The 21,515-nt window shown below is 35.2% G+C and overlaps 1 protein-coding gene across 9 annotated transcripts in view; it reads right to left on the reverse strand.

The window, feature by feature from the left end:
* The window catches only part of SLC4A4 (solute carrier family 4 member 4), a 138,804-nt gene that overhangs the window by 22,795 nt on the left and 94,494 nt on the right, over window positions 1-21,515 (reverse strand). For 6 of the 9 annotated variants that reach the window (XM_072405361.1, XM_072405358.1, XM_072405363.1 and 3 more), the window contains 12 exons: window positions 20,689-20,784; window positions 18,384-18,460; window positions 12,179-12,336; window positions 9,558-9,645; window positions 8,930-9,084; window positions 8,685-8,798; window positions 7,793-7,967; window positions 3,829-3,962; window positions 3,143-3,414; window positions 1,724-1,791; window positions 1,121-1,312; window positions 226-339 (listed from right to left, as the gene is read on the reverse strand). In XM_072405361.1, coding sequence (XP_072261462.1) covers window positions 226-339; window positions 1,121-1,312; window positions 1,724-1,791; window positions 3,143-3,414; window positions 3,829-3,962; window positions 7,793-7,967; window positions 8,685-8,798; window positions 8,930-9,084; window positions 9,558-9,645; window positions 12,179-12,336; window positions 18,384-18,460; window positions 20,689-20,784 — 1,643 coding nt within the window. The remainder of the gene's footprint in view (window positions 1-225; window positions 340-1,120; window positions 1,313-1,723; window positions 1,792-3,142; window positions 3,415-3,828; window positions 3,963-7,792; window positions 7,968-8,684; window positions 8,799-8,929; window positions 9,085-9,557; window positions 9,646-12,178; window positions 12,337-18,383; window positions 18,461-20,688; window positions 20,785-21,515) is intronic. The other 3 variants (XM_072405365.1, XM_072405366.1, XM_072405364.1) reach the window with 1 other exon arrangement.

Consider the following 21,515-nt stretch of genomic DNA (forward strand, 5'->3'; position numbering starts at 1 on the left):
TCCTGTCCCTGCAACACAACCGAATGTGAGCAGGAAAAATAAAAATCTCCTTATAGACAACTATCAATAGAACAAGTATTCTTATTGGTAGAATTCCCTTATATTCCTATTCTGGTAACAAATATAGCAATTAGGCTTTTGGGATCATAGTGGGAAAATTTAGAATTTATGACACAATATTTATATTTAGTATTGTAAGATTTACTATTAATTTATTGTACTCACCTTAAATTCACTTGGGACAATCAGCTTTGGTGTATCAACCCCAACAAGAGCATCAATTCCACAGAAAATCAAAATGGACAAAATGATGGCAAAGTCACTAATCAGTTTTCTGGCCTATATTAGGAAAAATATCAAAGGGTAAAATCCATCATTATAATTAAAGCAGACAAAATCAAGATTTAATATGTATGTATGTTTGCATTGAAATGAGTATTGAGCAGGCGCAATTTTTAAATAAAACTTTTTTCACATATTTCTATGCAAATACATATCAATAGCCTCTGCTGATAGTCCCATCTTAACACTGTGCGTGAAGGCCCCCTTTTCATTTTCTTTGCTGTCATGTATTGTACCCTTTTTTACAACAACTGTTCCCTTAAATTTCACAACTACCATTGGGATACTGGCCTAAATGGTAAATTGTGTACTATAGCTAAATATCTAGTACTAGTATGTGTATTTTTGGTATAACTGTTATAACAGTGTTCACTGCTGTCATTGTTACATTTTATTACATTATTTTATTATGATATATACATTATATGTATACTGCTGTAATCATCACAGGATAAAGATGCTGCTGGCATAATCACATTATATGTTTATTATTGTTTTTAACGCATTACCTTTATGTATTGCTGTATGACAGTACAAGTGTGCACTACTTTAATAACAATTTTATATAGTGATATTGCTGGTATACTCACATTATATGTGTACTTTTCATCATATAATGTTCTAATATTGTATACTGTTCTAAAACCCTAAACCAGAATTAATAAAAATGTATTCACATTCTTGTATGTATGCACAACAGCAAATGTGGATCACAGCACTAAACTGCATAAGGCTTGTATTTACACCCCTCATTTGTTTGGGTATTTTTGATACTCACTGTGGTTGGAAAGTATCGGCTTGTTTTGAACTTCTTAAGTGCCATAGAGCATGTGTATGTGCCAAAGAATAGAATGAAAGACATTAAAGTGATATCTGGAACATAGTTACAGCTTCTGCCAACAAGCTGGCCTCCATATTTTAGACACTGCTTCTTGGTCAAAGATGACCAGTCGATGGTGTAATTGTGATGCTGTCAAGGAGAATAAAGATGATTAGCCCATAGTAAAGTCAGTTATTTTTGAAGCACCATTCACAAAATCTATATGCATATTAACATAGTGACTTCCACAGAAGCAATAAACAGCACTTCAGTGTAGCAATGATATACTGCATGTTGCAATGTAAAAATCGTCTCAGTTTTTTTGGTATAATATGTTTCAGTGCAAACATGCAAGTGATTAGCAGGCCCAAACCATAATAGTACAGAAAAAGGTAACTAATATGACCCGTAAGAATGAAACGCCATATCTAAAAATGCATAATACAATGAGCTACCAAGTTGAGCTCTTATTCTATTATGAATAATCCTGACACTAGCCTCCACCACAGCACCTGTATTTTTTCTTTAGAAGGGGTACTCATTTTCACTTAGAATACCTACTGGATCCTCTGTGGTAGTCAAGAAATCCAGGGGTGATCCTGTGGTCTCATTAAACAGCGAGCTGTTACCTGCAACATAATGTTTTTAGCTTAGTATAATATCCCCAACACACATTTTAAAAACTGCAACATTTGTTTTCATATGTCTTACATACAAAATTCTGAATATTCAAAGTTTTCATAAATACAGTACTTTTGGAGAAACCCTTTCATGTAATGTTCCTGATACCAAAAATGCTAGGAATGTGTGCACAACTCATTAAAACACACTTTAAGTGCACATAAAAAGGTCAGTCTCAATTGGCTTTTGTAGCACAACCGGAAATGCTAAACATTTGGTTTCTTGAAAAATGGTTCTTATTCCTCTCTCCTGGTTTACAAGTTTCAGATACCTTATGGTTAGTTCTGAAGGAATTATCCTATCCATGTTCATTTATTAAATGTGGTCGAAGCAAAGTGATTTTTGAAGCAAAGTAATCTACACAAAACTACACAGGGATATGGAATCCTGAGATAGGCCCAAAGGCGTTACAAAGGTAGCTACAATGGGGCTTCAAAGGACCTGAAACGAGGAGTAGGGGCTCAGCACACTTTTGAAGATAGTGAAAATAAGGCATCATATAGCTAAATTTCAGCTAGAGCCGTGCAAAGTTGTGTCACTGCAGATTTGTGGCATTTCTGGGATCTAGGCCCGGAGTGTCCTGGAAGCATTTGGTGGCCAGGCTTTCCATGCCTCTTCCAGGCTAGAACTTGAGGATGGCAAGGATGGCTCTGGAGCACCTGGCCAATAATATTATTAAGGAACAATTCTTTAAGTCAAGGGGGAGTTGCAGCAGGAGGTCTGGCAGCTCAGGTGGACAGGCTGTGTGTATGCTGGGAAAGCCCAAGAGGCCTCCCAAAGTTGAGGTCTGTGGGGCCAAAAGAGAGAAAGCCACTAAGTTAAAATTCTGTTTTTCTGTCATGCTGTATGATCATGATCCCCTGTGAAGGAAAACCCTGAAGATTACAATGTAATTTTTTTGTCAATAGTCAATAAAAGTATTATATATATATATATATATATATATATATATATATATATATATATATATATATATATATTGGTTCAAAATAAAGCAGTGTAATGAACAAAGACTCATATAGGTTACTGCACTATACAATTCATTGGTGCAATTGCAGAATCAGCTTAGGAAAAACTTAGCATGCAAACTCAAGCAGAGATGTTTTCAACATAAGCAGAGATAAATAATTTATTCACAGGACAACAAAGGGAATACTGCTTTACAAAAGGGCAAAACTCTGCAGTTGCAATATTTCATATCAGCAGGTCAACATTAAATCCATAAATATTTAAAGAATAAAAAGCCTGATTCAGCTACATGTGATCTCTAGTTAATATCAAAATAGAGAAAATACTTACTTGGGTCCTTAGGGAGGCAGGCACAGTTAAACAATGTAACATCATAGACTGTAAATTCTGAGTTGATTGGATAATAATCTGTAAACTTGATCATTTTCTTAAAAGCATCATAGATGAAGATGAAGCTGATAAGACAGGCAAAGCCTTCTTCTGTGAAACGTGTGAAATATTTGACCAGGGAACTAGCATCTGTTGCCACCAATATGAGACACAAAAATGCTGACCACAGGCCTATCCACAAACGAAACTCCAAGTAATCAAACCCATTATCTCTAGAAAATTGAAAGAAAATGGACATATTCAGACATGAAGTGCAAAATAAAAGTACCCGAGACAGAAATGTTGTTCCTGTTTAAAGCAGAGGTTAATATAAGTGAAAATCATATATCAAAAACAAGAATAATTCCAACAATATAGGTGGATAAAGTTATTTTTAAATCTCTCTAGGATCAATAGGTATTTTTTGCATTTATAAAACAGATATAACATAATGCTTTCAATGGTATATTTACCATAACAAAAGGAGCAAATGCGTTCATTGTTGGGGTTTACATAAATTTTAGGAACTATATTTTTTTCCAGATTATTACGATAATATTATAGTAACACTTTCAATTGCACATTCCTTTGAATACTTTTTTTACTGGCCTAACATGCATGTGATAAAACACATTTATTTAACTTACTTGCTGAAGTTGAACAGAAGTCTTTCAAACACCAGGACAGGACCTGTACTGCTAAGAATTGTAAGTGGTTGACCAGCAAAAAGGCAAAAAACAGCACCAGAGACAGCAGTGCCCAAGAAGCTCTCTAATACACCCTAGAGAAGAAAAAAATGAAGCTTTCGTCATATTTTATATATATTAGTGCAGAACAATTTTATAGTTTATAATAAATGTGTGGGGACATTCTCTTTACAGGTTTATACTATGTTTGTGTCATTTTTAACAGTGTACCTATTTCTTAACCTGCCTTAATCACAGCCTGCAAAAATACAGACATTTTTTTTCTTATCATGATCAGTAGTAAAATATGTGGAGCTATGAACTTTAAACATACTACCCAGTGTTAGGGGTTAGGTAAAAGTGCAGTCAAAATTACATTAAAAAAGTACAAACATGCAAGTATTGATATTGTTTTAAAAATTAACAGCTAAGCTATTTCATTTGCAAAACTTTCTAGAGCATTGATAAATGACTGTGACAGGTACGTCAGAAGTGGCTTTGAGATGTGAACTATTATTGAGCACCTACCTGCCTTCACCTTCTCTATGAAGGACTTCAGAGGCAACATTCTGGCACCCAATTTGGGATTACCTGGGTTTTCAGAGATAGAGTTTGATAACCAGTGAGGATTCATCTTGTACTGATCTGACTTTGTATTATAATTGTGTCTGCCCACTAGAAGTAAGAACTGTACTGAATGAGGCCTTCTTTGGAGGTAAATATATAGGTTCTGTATACATAGCTGGGTTCCTAGCTAATATTCCAATTAAATGAAACCTTAGATCAGTTGCATTTGACATTTCAGGGCAGCTTTCCATTAACAAAAAAAAACATTGTATGTCAGTAACATGGATTGTTCACAGGTTCAAGGTTAAAGTTTAGGCATAGGCTAAGATTTATTGCTAGGTTCAATTTCAACTCTAGGATTTATTTTCCTAATTTCTAAAGGATTTATACACCTCTCTGGAGGGCAAAAGTAATAACTATGTTGCCACACTTTACATCCACTGCCCAGTACAGCTATAACTGTATACATTGATGCATGCAGTATACATGTTTCCTATGTATCTATTTAAATTCTTACGGCTTAAAGTTTTTTTTTTGTTTTTGCAATGTTTATTTGTGAAACATTTTAACAAGAAATGTTATTCAATCACCACAACCAGAAGAAAGATCTAGGAGAAGGAGGAGGGAAAAGTTGCCTTTTGACTTAGGTCTGAGGAGGTCCATTGGCCACTTTAGTAAGGGCGATTTCAGTGGAATTGGGCAACTTAAAAGCCAGACTGGAGTGGGTCAATGCTTTCAATTCCAAAGATAAATTACATAAAGTATATATTATAGGCCAATAATGTAAAAGCCATATGGACTGTGCAATGGTATAATCAGTTTTAGCACGGTGATGTTCAGTAAGAGCACATAGTAGAATTACTGCTCTTAAATTGAATGCACAGTAGGCTCCTTTAAACAGTATAATGAAATCACAAGATTCAAAAAACTTAAGAATGCTGCTTTACAAAATAATGAATATAACATGCTTTAATGTTAATAATTAAAAAAGGTTACTCATAATACATTTTCATTATAAAGACGATTATTTCATGAGTGGACATATTATTATGAGACTCAAAGAACACTCAAGGAGTAATGATTCAAATAAAGTTGTAAAAACAATATTATATACCAGTAGCATACCTTTATTTGTACTTGAGCATTACTCGATAACAGAGGAATGAACAAGTGGATGAACAGCTTGAATTTATTACAATAATAGCATGTCTTAGATTAAGGTCCCCCGATAATAATGGTAAAGCTTACTTACTACCATTCTTTCCAACATGAACACTTCTGGCACCAAGAACAACAATTATGTGAGTTCCTATTTAAGCCTGACTCCAGCTAAATTAGAGACAGCATGCTATCTTTGAGAGAGATGTCCATGCTGCTCTTCTTTTATTAACGTCATGGAAAGAGGATGCAAGAATTTTATGCACCAACTGTTTAAAAACAATATTACTTTGTTCATATTAACCAGCTGTTGTCACAATAGATGAGTTTTCATGGTCAGTGTAGATTTATTTGTTGCTTACACAAGACATTTTTAATAAGCAAATTACTAATAGTAGTTGCTTACTACATGTCGAGGAACATGACTGTTTATGTATGTAAATGCATATACGTATGTGTATGTAGCTTTAGCATAATTTTAAGTACATTTTAAATAAACTATATGGAAAGAGAGTTCACAGTACTTCTTTTTATGACCCTTGTGCTGTTCATTAAATGAGCTTGTCCATTTATTAATGTATATTTGATTGACACAGGTTATGGGGCTGGCCAATGAGGCATTGGTGAGATGCACGTACAAATAATTAGGTGTGCAAAGACAGGTGCATAAATTATTTGAACTAGTGCTTTGGATCAGGTAAAATACATGTCTGATTATATGGTTCGAGGGTTAGCCGATGAGTAATAGGAAAATGTACATCTAATTATCAGGTTCTGTGGAGAGCTGATGAGGAGCAGGTGACATGCAAATCTGATAACTAGGTTCTGGGGCTGGCTAATTTAAAACATGTTCCATGCACATAATGTAATGTGATGGCTATTGAGAATTACATGAAGTGCACAACTAACACAGGTTTTGTAGCTAGTTGATGATAAACAGATGAAGTATGTATGATAACTATATTCAATGGCTGGCCTAAATGAAATAGGTGAAATCCCTGGCAAATCAGGTTCCTAGGAAGGGTGATGGTAAACTAGTGAAATGCATGGCCACATATAATGTTTCTAGGTTATGAAAGGTAGGTTAAGTGAAATGCACATTAAACACAAATAAGGTTTTATAGATAGCTGATAAGAAACAGATGAAATGTGATATTGTTAACCATACCCAGTAGCTGGCTGTTATAAAATATGTGAAAACCCTGGCCAATAATCAGGTTCCTAGGGCAGGGTTATGGTAAATTAGTGACATTATTGGTCAGTTATAGGTTTTCTAGGTGGGGCAGGTGAGAATCTAATCTGATGATCAGGTTCTGGGGCTTGTTGACAAGGTAAATGTGAGATGTATGTCTGATAATCAGGTTTTGTAGCTGACTGCAGAGAAAGGTGAGGTGCATGCCTTATGAGGTAGAAGTGAGCTGCCTGGGGTGATCTGCACCCCATTGTGCTCCCCTCTGTAGGAGTGAACAGAAGTTGTTAACAATCAATGGTTCCATGGACCACAGATTGATGAACAATGTCAGGTGATCACTTTACATATGTCAGATTTTCATATGAAATTAGCACAACTGTTTGTCCTGTGCAATTATTGTCTGAAACATGTAGCTTCGGAATCAGGCTCAGTGGCTTGCACCTGATATCCTGCACTCTTCAGGGACAGGGTAACTCTGTAATAGTTGATCTGCTTTGAGATAAGTCACCACACAAAAGAGTGAGATTTAAAGGTACCTGAGTGCACACTGTGGGCCTGATTTAATAAAGCTCTCCAAGGCTGGAGAGGACACACTTTCATCAATGAAGCTGGGTGATCCAACAAACCTGGAATAGATTTCTTCAAAGTTTTTTTCTATTTTCTAGCAAATGTTTTGAATCCTGGACCAGATCCACTTTGCTGGATCACCCAGGTTCACTGATGAAAGTTTATCCTTTCCAGCTTTGTAGAGCTTTTATAAATCAGGCCTTGTAGATACTTCAATCCTAGGAGGAGCATGTGTTGAAAAGGCCATTTTTTGCATCACTTTGCATCTACAAATACATTAGGTAAAGTACTAGTTATGGGTTTCCAATATAAGGAGGAATAACAATCCTGCCTCTATCAATTCAAATCAACAATACCTGCCTCTATCAATATAAGCGTGAACCTTAGAATATAAGATGTTAGGACTGGGCCAGTAATAACAGATCAGATAAATTTCATTACCTGCATATTTTCTGTAGCATCTCCAAGAAGACCTCCAAAGGTAATAGCATTGGTCACAGTTCCCAGGTAAATGAAGAGCATGGCTGAAAGTGACTGGATGCTTAAACCATCATAGAAGTCACTAGCAAAAAAAGGTGCTTTTCTCTTAATATCCTCAATTAACCCCCCACAAAACCTGCAAAAGTTAAAGGAAACTTGTTTCAAAAGAGAATTGTAATATCAATACATATAAAACCAGTTTGTTATCCACTAACAAGAATGTGAATATATACTCTATCAATTTAAGTTTGCTATGCATTGATTAAGAATGTAATATTTGTCATTCATTCATACTTGCACACATGCAGTCTGTTAAAGGTCAATATATAACAGGTTAACTTGTGTTGCATTAGGGCAACTCATCTATTTGACTAGCACTATATTTTTAAAGCAAACCACGACAACACCTGTAATGCATTGCACAGCCTGTGGCACTGCAAAACCTGTGTATTGGAGGTGCAGTGCTTAAATGTGTTTGGGTGCCAATTAAAGTGAATGGCACAGAAATGAACTAATACACATTACCTCTTCACATTGCAATAGATAGATCCAAAAGCAATGTTTGTAGTGCACTGTGTTTGCCTGCTGCCTGTTGGGGTTTTTCAAGATTCTAATGTCGTGTTAGGTACTAATGAAACATTCATTAATGAAACATTCTGTTTTCAGATATTATTAGGTTTATTCAATAAAAACAGCAAATCACTGCTGGTGCTAAAATCATAAACAGCTATCATCAAAGTGAAAAGTAAAGTGCTTACAGTAATCAGAATCCAATATGGCATTAGAATCACACTCAAACAACAATATACAATGTGAAATAAATTCACCACTGCTACTACTACTAGTCACTCACCGTCCAGTTCTTTTTAATTCAGGAGTGTCTCCGTGTCCTCCACCACCATGACCATCATCATGGGGAGTGTCTCCATTCATTTGTACATTATCTCCTCCAGCATACATGTTTTTCCTGTAAATGTCAAATTTAAGGTGAATATAACAACATTCATGCAATTGAAACATCCTCTACGTCTTTAGTAGATCATCGCCACAAGGCTGAAAGTCATTGAATACAAGCCAGTGTATATGAAAACACTATACCTCTTATCAGATGAAGGAAGAGACTTTGGCGGTTCTATCCTTATTTCTGGGTCCCATTCCCCAGGTGGAAGTACAATTACTTCATCTAAAAATTCATCAATTCCAGCAATCAGGTCCTGCCTGTCTTTTGCTTTATAGGCAATGTCATGAAATACCTAAAATTGAATAAAGAATTAATGCAAATCCTTTGAAAACCCTGGCACTTAAAGCAGTGGTTCTTTCATATCTATTTTAATAGAAAATGGCTGTGGTAACTATTTTCAACAAAACAATATCCAACTACTAGACTGTAAGGAGTCCAGTTTGGTTTATTTCTACTTTAACGTTTTTCTTTTGCAAAGGAGGTTTTTGATTAGCCATACAAACTAACATATATTATAACATATGTCCCTCTATAGCAGGCCTTATTTTAATGCTCAAATTACAACTTATTTACTTAGATGTACATAAGAGTGGTTGGGAAAAGTTATCAATTTTTTAAACACGCTTTTTATATATTATATTTTTTCAATATTTTTCTATATGTTTTTTTCTATTTGGATGTAATGAAAACAGTAATAAAAGACTATAGTTAAGTTGTGTGTAACAAACTAGAGCATGTTACAACAAACCACATCATTTATATTACCTCATCAGACATTAAGGTGGCTATACTTCTTCCAATCTCATGGTATGACTTGGCTTTTCCTTTTGGTCCCAGGAGGATAAAAAGGAATCTAGACATACAATACAAGCCTAAATAAGTCAAATCAAAATTTTTATTGTCTAATAGTTTTCTTAAAACCACTAAATGCATGGTAGCAAAATACATAACTACAAAAAGAGTGGAATTGGTTAGTCTAGTATTAGAAGTTCTGTCAACATACTTTTATGACTAGAGTTAACAGGGCTGCATGTTGTGTATTAGAATAAACTACAGGAATATAGACAACCAGGTCTACTATGTAGCTCAATTACTGCCAGGTTATTTGAGAGTAAGACACTCTGTTATTTATTGCCGGAAAGATATTCTCTCATTTCCTGTTATAGGAACTACTTGGCTTGAAATCAGTAAAAAAGTACCTGACAAAGGTTTTACGCTCTACGAAAAAATGAATCCTATTGGACCCACTTTACCAAATTGTGCCAAAAGAGTTTGGTCTTGTGTTAATGTTATCAGATTTATCAGTACATACTAACTTAATTTGCTGCTGCCCTGCTTTTGCTAGGACTGTTTGTGTGAATGAATGATGAACAGTGCAAAGGCTCATGTTAAACAATGACATTGTATAAAAAAAAAATCCTACTGACCTAAGCACTCTGTCCACATGACAGTTCAGAGGATGTGTTTGACCTTCCTTACATTGTGCTGTGTTTCTTTTGGTGCAAACCTGGATCGGATCAGGCCCAGGATTGTAAACACTTGCCAACTAATAGCAAAAGAGTTTTTTGGAAATGCATTCCAGGTTTGCTGTATTGACCATGTTCACAATATATATATATATATATATATATATATATATATACATTCTATCCTCTCCAGTCTTTGAGAGAGATGGACATCTCAATACCAGACATGACATGGGTAGAATGCTATACAGCTATTAGTGGGTATTCAAAACAACAAATTATATTTTGATTTATTGGTTTATACAAATGGATTCTTGCAGAATACTATGACTTTCAACTAAATGCACTGTTCTCCTGGGATTTCTATATCAGATTTCAGCACAATCAGATACTGTAAATGGCTCTACATTTCTTACAAATGTAAATTTAAGTGAATTGGTAAAGTGCAGATAAAACGTGGTGCTAAAATCAACAAACAGATAATGGATTTTAGGGAAAAAATCTGAACAAAAAAAAAAGAAAACACACAGCTCTCTTTCCATTAGCATTGTTCATAATAGCATTTCAGTTATTGTTGTTATTATTGTAATGATTATATCTGTCAGTGTTTAAAATGCACACACTTTTTGCATACCCTGGGGAAAATTCTTGTAGAAAAAGGGAGGCAATGATAAAATTCACAGTAAAAGAAAATGCCCATTAACTCATGACAGTCCTAGAAAAAACATATTACTTGCTTGACCTTATCCTCATGCCTAGATAAACACTGTAGATAAACAAAACCCAAAAGTGAAGTAATGGACTACACTAAGATATAGTATTAGTTTGCTAGGAACCCTAAGAACCAGCAACATCACAGATAGTCTGCTACCCTCACATTTAAACATCTTGTTCTTTATACAAAATGAGATGGCTCCTAAAAGCCTGACAGGTGGCAATGTCATGATTAATATATACAAGCCCTTACTCTGCACATGACAGTTGTGATATTACACACTGACCATGCTATGTGCAATGTGTATGTGGGCATACACATTGTGGTTTAAAAATAGTCTGATTATCAACCAGGAACAAAGAACCAGATGATTGAAATTGTATCGACTCATGACTGTGCCTATAGTTCTGCACCATCAGCACCTGCAAAACATCAATTCAGCCAATAAACTAAAAATATTTTTAAAGCAACCATAATCTGCCATAGCCAATCCACATTTGATGACTGAAAGTAAAATTTAATCAATACCAAGCATCGGTTCTGGTGGGCAAGTCTTGTGAGGTTGTTTTTTTGGCAACATACATGAAAAAGTACTTAGTGTCAATCATCCACTGAGACCTGCAGGTTTAGTGACTATGACAAGAATGTGTAAACCATAACCTCAATTACATCCATTGAATTTAAATGGACTGATGTGAATGCATTAAAAGGAACTTTTCATCAAATGACTGAGTAGATGGAGAGGTACACCAGTGTGTGGACACTTGATGGCCCCCAGGGCTAGACCTGCTAAACACAGGCCACAGCTATATAGTGTCTGAACTGTCTTGGGTGGGCCTGATTCTTCGACAAGCCAAGGTTGGGTTAGGGAATACTGCCTTGTATTTAAAGGTGCAATTTCTAGTGTTGTTATTTTAATTCTCTCACATGGCAAGACACTAAACCTAAACAAACAAGTGTCACATAGCAAAATATGACAACTCAGGAGTATGATTTACCCTCAAAAGAGTCAATTGTACTGGCATATTCGGAGCTTCTGAAAAAAGTGCAAAAGTTCTGTACAAACTCCAAAACCCCTGGCCTACAAAGGTGAAGCCACTATTGCCAAGATATGGCTGGCCTAACTTCAAGTTCTATATCTAGTGTAAACCTGTATAATAAGTTCTTTTCCTTATCATAGCAGGGGGAAATAAACCATGTCTTACCGTGTGGGTACAGGAACTTCTGTGAGGGCACCAAACATCACTGCATCCTTTAGTCGGACAAAAGCAATGAAGGGATTCTCTAAGAAGTCGACCTCTCCAACAAGTACATTTGAAGCTTCAGCATCTCTTGGCAATTTTTTCATAAATTTGTTTTTAAGCTAAAAGATATTGAAAATTATTCTAATACATCTGAACAGAAAAATTCAGGTTACAAAGTCTATAGAAATGTGCATCATATATCTGTCTGGACATCTTTTTAAATACATAGAATACATAATTTGCACGGCTATTTACATTTTGCTAAATATTTTTGTATGAATGCAATTGGCACAGCATGCAAATGGAAGAAAACCTGGTACATATGTTAATGTATTTATATGTATAGCCAAAACATTGTGTTTTTTGTCCATGTTCTGATGGGAGATTCCCCCATCATATCTGTCTGTGTGAGTGAGGGAGCATTCAAAACTTGGAGTTGTCATTGCAACAGGAAAACAGGAGGCTGATTCTTCTAATAGGGATAATTATTCCACAGGACAAAAACAGGACACAGCCAGCAGGAAATAAACTAAACTGTCCAAAAAGGGTTTGGCTATACATACAATTTAAATATATTAATATCACAATGTTTATGATTTTACTATACATTTAATTGTTTGAAACCATTCTCCAGCATCTCCTTAAATGCATCTGATAGACACACTGATAACAATTAAAAACATGGTTTGTACATTTTTACTTTCTGATACTGTTGGTATTCAGAAGGAGAGTAATACCTTCACTTTCTGTTCTGGTGATAATCATTGTGACAGGGCTTGTCATCAAATTTTTCTTGAAGCGCAATCATTTGTTGAAAATCTTTTTTTTAAATATTTTATTCATTTAGAAATGAATAATAACTCAGTAAGCATATAGCAAATCAAAAGTATTCCAAAGCCAATAAACCAGTACCTTTTAACAATACTTTAAAAGTTTTTTTAGGTGCCTTTCACAGCTCTTAAGGAAATTTCCAAAAAAAAGCAAAATAAAGTACTCAGAGCCAACCCAACTGTACATCAACAATGTGCTACTAATACGAACTTTGCCTGATAGAATATATATGAATGAGAAGGAGAATAGCAAGTTAAATGACCGCAATGCAGGTGAGATGCATCTTTTCATATGTGAAGGGAATTTGTGTACATGCTCCAGTGTGGGCAGGATACAAATAAAACTATACAAACCTAGCAAAATCATGCCACAGTTTGATTTCTAGGGATGTGGAGATTGTTGAAGACCAGGGCCTTTTTACCTCTCATAAGTAGGTAAGTATATATCATTTGTAATGCTGTAACTCCACAAAAAGGAGAAGGCAATACATTGTTAGTGTTCCTGTTTACGTCATTAGAAATGTACATGCACACAAAACAAAAACATAAAAACATTTTGTGTTTATGGTATACATCATGCAGGAGTCATGCATTGGCAGCAGTCGTACCATGCATATATTCTCACCTGCTTTTGCTGAGTTTTGTAGGCCTACAAAATGTCAAACATTAATTCTAATACTTAGTGATAAAATAGACAGAATACAATTTAAAGTTTAAATTTATTTGTTTACAAATGAAAAGGGGCAGACAAGAAGTGGTAAAAATGACCAATAAAAGGGACACATAATGCTAGAGAAATGAGACTATCTGACGTTGCTGCAGCTTCCTATGCCTATTGTAAGACATGTGTTCAATGAAAACAAATTCAGTACAGAATAGTAGCCTGTTTAACAAGGCAAGGATGGAGTCTAGCTTTGAATACAGGATCATGCTCCTAAAGTAGTTGTTTCCAAGTAGACATCATATCAGTGTAGATTGGCGTAGTCTTGATAAAAACTGAAATAGCAAAATTTGAACTCAAGCTACCCTATGGACTTAAACTACTATACATTTAAATAAATGCCAGATATCGAGTAAGGTTATTTCTGAGATTTTGATTAACCTAAAACAAACATTTAGCAATAGGAAGGCTTTGTGGGATAAATGCCTGCCACCTTCCTATATCTCAAAGACTCCAAAGGCAAGCGTTTCCTTCAGTAATTTCTGTCTCTGTCTCCTTTCACAAGGCCCTTTATTAATTCAGTTGTCACTCTTTCCAGCTGGATTCCCCAGTTGTGTTTTCTACATTATTAAAATAGCATTGGATTTGGGGAACAATATAACTAAAATAAACCTGGCAGGTATCAAAAAAGTATAATACAGCCCTGTAACAGATGGAAAGTAGGAGACACTGATCGCTGGAGAGACAAGTATAAAAGCTATTCTATTGCAGGAACCTTCAATCTTGAATATTTTGTAACCTGACAGGACCACTATATTCTTGTATAAGCAGTGCTACTGAGAATTCTAGTGGAGATAACTTCAAGCAAGTACATTTTCCAATTTAAATAAATAATAAAATGCAGCAGTAACAATTTTGTTGTGCTAAACTAAAAATAAATATTATTATGTGTCTCTGTAGAGAGCAATTTTACACTGTTCCCAATAACGAAATTGGAAAAGCCAGTGACATTATACCCAGAAGTGAATAGATAACTATGTTGCAGGAAGTCTAGGAGAGAGTAACTAAATTGGTGGTGCAAAGATCTGTGCAGGAATAGCCTTATTGGACAGTGATTTGGCATAATCTCTATCAATTTACTAAAATGTCATCTGGAAAGTAGTAAAGATAGGCTGAAAGAAGTTGACTGAGTATTTATTATTTAACTTTGCAAATGTGTGTTCCTTCTTAAGGCTGCATCTTTTTAAAAAATCACAAAATGTACAGCTAGGTTCAGCTGCCTCTTTAAATGTAGACGTAGATGAATACATTAAAAGGATTGTTGTACAGGTAGGAAATGGTACTGCCTACTGCGGCAAGAAATTCTGACCCCTAGTAATATAATTCTTTTAAACTCTGAAATATAAATTAAAAAATATAAATGAACAAAACTGACTGAGTAGCTTTTTATAACATACAAAAAAACCGTCCTTTACTGTAATTGCAATAGTAGTGATAAAAACATGTCTTTGGAGTCTTCCTGAAATGTTAGGCATTTACGTCTCTCAGTTTTATCACAGATCCAAAAACTAGTGTAGAATAGCAGGCAGAGCCATGAAAATCATACTTTTGTGCCCCTCTGGCCGAATGTACTTCCAAAACTGATGGTTTATAGAAAGGAGTGACACCATCTGATATTAAACAGCTATTTATACCAAATGGTAATGATAAAATTCCTTCAGGCCTCAGATCAAAGCCATGGATATTCCAAAACACACGGTTGTAAAGTGTGCTAAGACTTCTCATTTCTAAAATAAGTTTTTTTTACCCATCACACTGGATTCAATTAGAAAATGTGTAAACATATTAAAACGACAACCCCAAGTGTCAGGGTTAATTTGAACAACAGCCATTACATTTCACTTGTTTTAGTAAGAAAGCAGTTCTAGTTTTTCTTATTCTGTATTAAGTGTTCTCCATCTCTCAGACTACTTGCTGCCTCTGTACCTGCTTGGCTGCTAAGTGGAAAAATAACTTCCACTGCCAGCAGGTTAATAAAAGTAAAGTAGAGGATTATAGTAATATCATCTGTAGGGAAACTCTATTAGACTGTGCCAAAGAATTACTGTAATATACAGAGGCGAAGGAATTTGGGGAGGTTCAAATGTAAGGAATTTACTATATTTAACATGAAAAACATACTTCTAATTTATTCAGCATTGATGTATATGCTCAGTTAACACAATAAATTTCTGCCTAAAGTTCTGCCTAAAGTTTTTCGGATATCTACCTTTTACAGATGGCATACTGAAAAAAAAATCACATGCAAAATAGGATAGAAGGAAGCTTCATAATAAAAATATCATTATGTTTATTATTTTTTATATTCGTTAAATATTCTGCTCACAGAAAACACTGGGTTTTCATTTAGGAATCCACCAAAATCCAGACCCCATAAGCTCTTGTACTGTCTACTGCAAAACTGTCATGCTTGCGGTGTATTACAGCAGCATTATTGTAGTATTACACTAACTATACTGTCGTCACCTGAACTGTTTTCATGAACTCTCCTGAAAGATTTAAATGCCCCTCTTTTGAATCCTGTCTATCAATTTCTTCAATTACTTTAAACCAAGTTAGGAATAAATGAAAGAAGATGTACTTTTCCTTTAAAACACTCCACAACTCACCTCTCACCTATGCAGTGTTTCCGACCTTATACACCACTACTCCTCAAACTGTCCTTTGCTGTTTTTTTATATCAACTTGGTTCTTCACCCAGGAAAATCCATCTCAAAGCATATTCTTCTTCTTCTTTACCCCAGCCTTTTTTATCGCACAACTGACAATAATTCTCAGCAACCACCATCTCTCTTACCTACAATGCCACCCCAGGTTTTAGATTTGAAGTTTGTAGGACGGGTATTCTTTATTAAATACATGTATTTTTGGAATCAGATATTTTTACACTTTATCTATTTCATGTAAAGGCCTACTTGGCATTTTGATGTAAATTTCCGCCAGAGAAGTATTTAACAGTTTAATGTTCCTAATGTGGTCACAGTGATATCCTTCCTGTCCAGTATTGGTGGAAGCCCTAACCCAGTAGCATATTTTGGACTGTGAGAAGGAACAGTTGCACATATAAACATCATCTGGATATCGTCTCTAGTGGGAACAGAACCCAAGATTCTAGTATTGCAAGGTCACTAAGCAGCCATGAAGACACTATCTTGCTGTACAACACACCTGCTGACACAAAGCCACAGTGACCAGTTTTGTCCATAACTAGTAATATAGAAATACTACAATAGCCAGATCATCTTGTAGACAGTATCTTAAAAATGGTGTTGATTTTACCGTTGTTACTATTTTTACTATTTCCAATGTATAACTGTGCTTTTTATGTTCTATTATGTTTATACATAAAGCACTAAAGTGCCTCTGCCTGCAAACTTCACTGGAAACAAAATCCCCTTGCTTTTCCCTCTATCCCAGTACACAATGATCAGCATGACTGTACTAGCTTTTTTACTGTGCTATAGAAGCAAGCCATGCTGCTTAGCCTACATAATCGGATTATAGAAAGCAGTCCTTCAGCAGCTGCCTCCATCTCTGAAGGTGAAATCATTTCACCTCTAATCACACCTATGGCCTGTAAAAATCAGCAAAACCTAATGAAACCTTTGCTCCATTATACTCAGCATGTTCAGACTCCTCAAAACAACATAGACAACACTGAGCACAAGTAAACATGTACCGTATGGAATTTGTTATTATACTAAATATTTATTGAGTTTTTCATTGCAAATATAAAGATGAATCCCTGATTCTCAGACACCTATATACAAACACAGAGATGTCAGAGATGTCACCTATTCTGTTTTGACTCCTCTACCATTTTTACTCACATTTGCTATAGAAAAAAACCTGCAAGCCTCCTTACATTCAGTCCTAAGGAGCCAAAACCAGAGCATATATTTAAGTTATTTTCCCAAAATTCTAAAAAGTTTAATGATTAGTGAATGAGCCTTTTTTAAACTACGATTCATAGATACAGCTAACAACTGCCTGGCCGTCTTAGAAATGTGTCCTCTGGTGGTTCTGAGAAAACAGAGTTATGAAACAATCTTTCATGTTCACACCTAGAATTTGGACACGATTCTCACAATTTTCGTCCAAGATGCACAGGTTTTAGTAATTGGATGAAAAAAAAAAATTGTCTGAGACCCTTATGTTTGTGTGCGCCCTTTTTATTTATTTTTTTTCATGTCTCCTAACTTAATAGCCTACTTGAAATAAAAATCTGATCCTAAGTAAATGTTATGTTTATGACTTAAGTTGTCCTCTTCGTTCGCAATATATTGCAATGCACATCAACCATGCAAAATACTGCATCAAGATGCAAACCAAATTCATTACACTGAACGCCAACTGAGAAGATAAAGCTTTTTTGTTTTGTTTTTTTTAGTTTAGGCATATAAATCCACTTGCAAAATGCAGCAACTTACTGGAACCTGAATAACAGGCAACAAGCCACACAAATAATGAACAAACAAAGAATATGCAATAGTATGCCCTTAAAAAAAACCTACTTTTTAAAACTATGCAGACAATGTAGCTTTTACAATAGTTATCTTTAAATACAAGGAACCTTTTGAACGAAGACAAACAAAACATGTGCCACCTTACTTACTTGTTCTTTGTCAGGCTTGTCTGAAATGTCATTTAGACTGGAGGATGTCAGATTTCTGTGTGGTGTTGTTGGACTACCTATAAAGATACAGAAATATTTAAATCGATTTCTCAAGGAATTTTTTAAAAAGAATAAGACACAAAGTACTGAATTTTATGCAATCCTCTGTAATCCTGTCTCATATAATTAAAGCACAATTTTGTATACAGTAATGTACCTGGCAATTTACAAGTAGTTGCCAACACCTTCCTTTCCCCAGCAATATATAAGTAAAATATTCAAAATGAATTTAGAATATAAGAAAATACCAATATACTAAGACCATTAGGTTTAGATGGTAGAGCATCTAATTTGAAACTGTTAGGCAGCTGGAAACAACTGCCAGGTAGTTTTTACAGGTGTTTCTGGGATTTATCAAATGCTTGAATTGCATTGAGTTTTTAATTACAAGTGTTGGGGTGCTCTCGTGTTCACGAAACCTCTATGGTACCACATACTTCGACTATCTGTTTGACCATAGCCTTAAAATCAGAAGGCATTATTTTCTGAGTACTTTAAACTAAAGATACAGTGAATGTTGCTGCAAAATTTAGAGGCCAAAAGACTAACCTCTGTACCATGTGTCTAATGAGTCAATTGGAGTGCTAAATAATACAAACCTCCACTCATAAAATTTAATTGTGGGGGCTTATCCAAGTTGAGGAATCTAGCCTATGTTCAGATAGGTACTGTCTGCATTAGCTGCCATTTTTCATAAATCATTAAAAACATACTGTTAAAAACTAAACTTTATTTCTGTAGGTTCCATACTTCTTGTAGGTGGTCTGCACTGTGGATTAAATTGACTAAATTACATAACAGAACATGGCCTTCTGCAAATAATAGCTCAGAGGTAAAAAGCTAGATAGAAAATACATGATGTGGGCTGGAAATGCATTATACTTCATATAATTAAAGCTTTTTTATCTATATATACTGTATATCTTTGCAGGAGGGATGTACATGAAACACATAAGTGCTTTAACACATTAAGTATTTACCACCTATTATATATGCACACAATGGAATCAGCCTGCAGGGAAACTATTTTATCTAAACATAGTAAGTGCACAGGTTTGACTTGCAGCAATGCCTCCGTCAGCATCCCTTATTTGGAATAATACCAGCGTACATCCATATAATTATTTTTCAGCAAATTAATAAAACAGGAACAAGTACATGGCACATGGGTAGATTTTACAATAACTGAAAACAGCAACAGGAGTTCTCTCTCTCACCCACTGTATAAATAATAAGAATAGGTAACATTTGCACTGTTACTGCTTTAAATAATAATTACTGCAATTGTGCTATTATCAGTAAACAGCTAAGCCTTCTGTCTCATACAATGACACTTTTTGGTATTCATGCTCATTGCATGATGGGTTTTAAGATTTCTATTTAGTCACATAACAGTTGGATCACAGCTTTGTTGTCAGCATTTAGCAGCACAAACTGACTTAACAACATAATAACCAAGCAGCTGGATGGTGGACTATAGTGAATTTTATAAAACTTTAATTCATGGTAAAGCTTTATTACTACATTCCCACCCACAGGTGACTCATGGTTCCTAAGGGCTTCTTATAAATTCCAAACACTTCTGTAACTAAGTCTGGACCCTGAAACATGAATAAAGTTTTTTCAAGGATAAGAGTGGGACAAATGTTTTTAAAATCCAGTAGGTTTTTATTTTTAATAAATGCGACTGCAAAACATTTTACGGTTCATCAGTACCCCTTCATCAGGGCTGGTGGCAAAAAGAAAAAAACTTACCACCATCACAAATTATTTGACAAGAGATACAATTATCACCAGGACCAATGGGTACATCTATTGAAGGGAAAACTCACTGGGATGTGTAAATGTGGTGATTTTTATTTACTCTCATTTTCCTTTAGAACAAAAGGTAAAGGAAAATCCTCTGATAAGGTGCAGGTAGCAAAAAATAACCTCATAAGGTTTATAATCCCTGCTTTATAGGAAAAAAAAAATTTGGCTGGTCATACATGTTTATTTTTACATTAACCTAGTAAAAAGTAACATGGCTACCTATTTTTTGTTTTTGCTGCAACCAGATATTGAATAATAATAATAATGCAAGCTAATAATTTATAACATAAAGCTACAATTACATTTAATAATAAATTAAGGGACACATTACAATAAGATCAATATGATACTGCAAAAAAAATGTATTGCCTACTGAACGTCTATGTTTCTTTTCTAACACATTCAAGACAATACATGATCATTCCCAACTTACTGAGCCATCCCATGCTGGGGCTTCGCCGCACTCGGAGATCATCATCCGACATGCGGGTTGCCAGGCAGGGCACAGAGTTCTCTAGAGGACTGCGTGCTAGTACCAAAAGCAGAAAGCAGAGGAGAGTACCAGCAGGAGGAGCAGAAGGAAAGCAAAATAAAAGTGAGAATAAAGGAGAGAAAATATCTAAAGCTATAAAACAGGACAGCAGAAAATAGCAACATAAATACTTCAGCCACATGTTAGGGCCTATTTTGCATTGTGTTACTGGTCAATAATATTGGACAACCTGTGCTTTCAACTACTTGCTGGTCCTATTTATACAATGTTCTCAAAAAGAGAGGGGGGAAAAAAAAGCAAAAAAAGAAAGGGGAAGGAGGATTAAAAGGAAACGCAGAAGAGAGAGTGTAAATGAGAAATGGGGAGGAATTGAAAAGAGAAAGAAGAAAGAGAGGGGAAAACAGTGTAAGGAGAGCAAGAACAAAGAGGAGACACATGAGAGAGGGGAAAGAGGGAACAACCGAAAATGTGAGGGGTGATATATATACATATATATATATATATATATATATAGAGAGAGAGAGAGAGAGAGAGAGAGAGATAAGGCAGGTAAAGAGGGGCAAATGCAAAAAGAAGAAAGTGATGCCTGAGAGAGAAGTGAGGGAAAAAAAGGGTGGAGGAGAGAAGGAAGTTTGCGAAGGGGAAACGGAGTGAGATAAATTAGGAAAAAAAAAAGGTAGATAAGGAAAACAGGGGAAAGAAAAATGAAGAGAAAGAACTGAAAAAGAGAAGGAGAGAGAGGCAAGAAATAAAATGTGAACTAAAGG

This window comes from Pyxicephalus adspersus, chromosome 3 (assembly GCF_032062135.1).
Source record: "Pyxicephalus adspersus chromosome 3, UCB_Pads_2.0, whole genome shotgun sequence".
Lineage (NCBI taxonomy): Eukaryota > Metazoa > Chordata > Amphibia > Anura > Pyxicephalidae > Pyxicephalus > Pyxicephalus adspersus.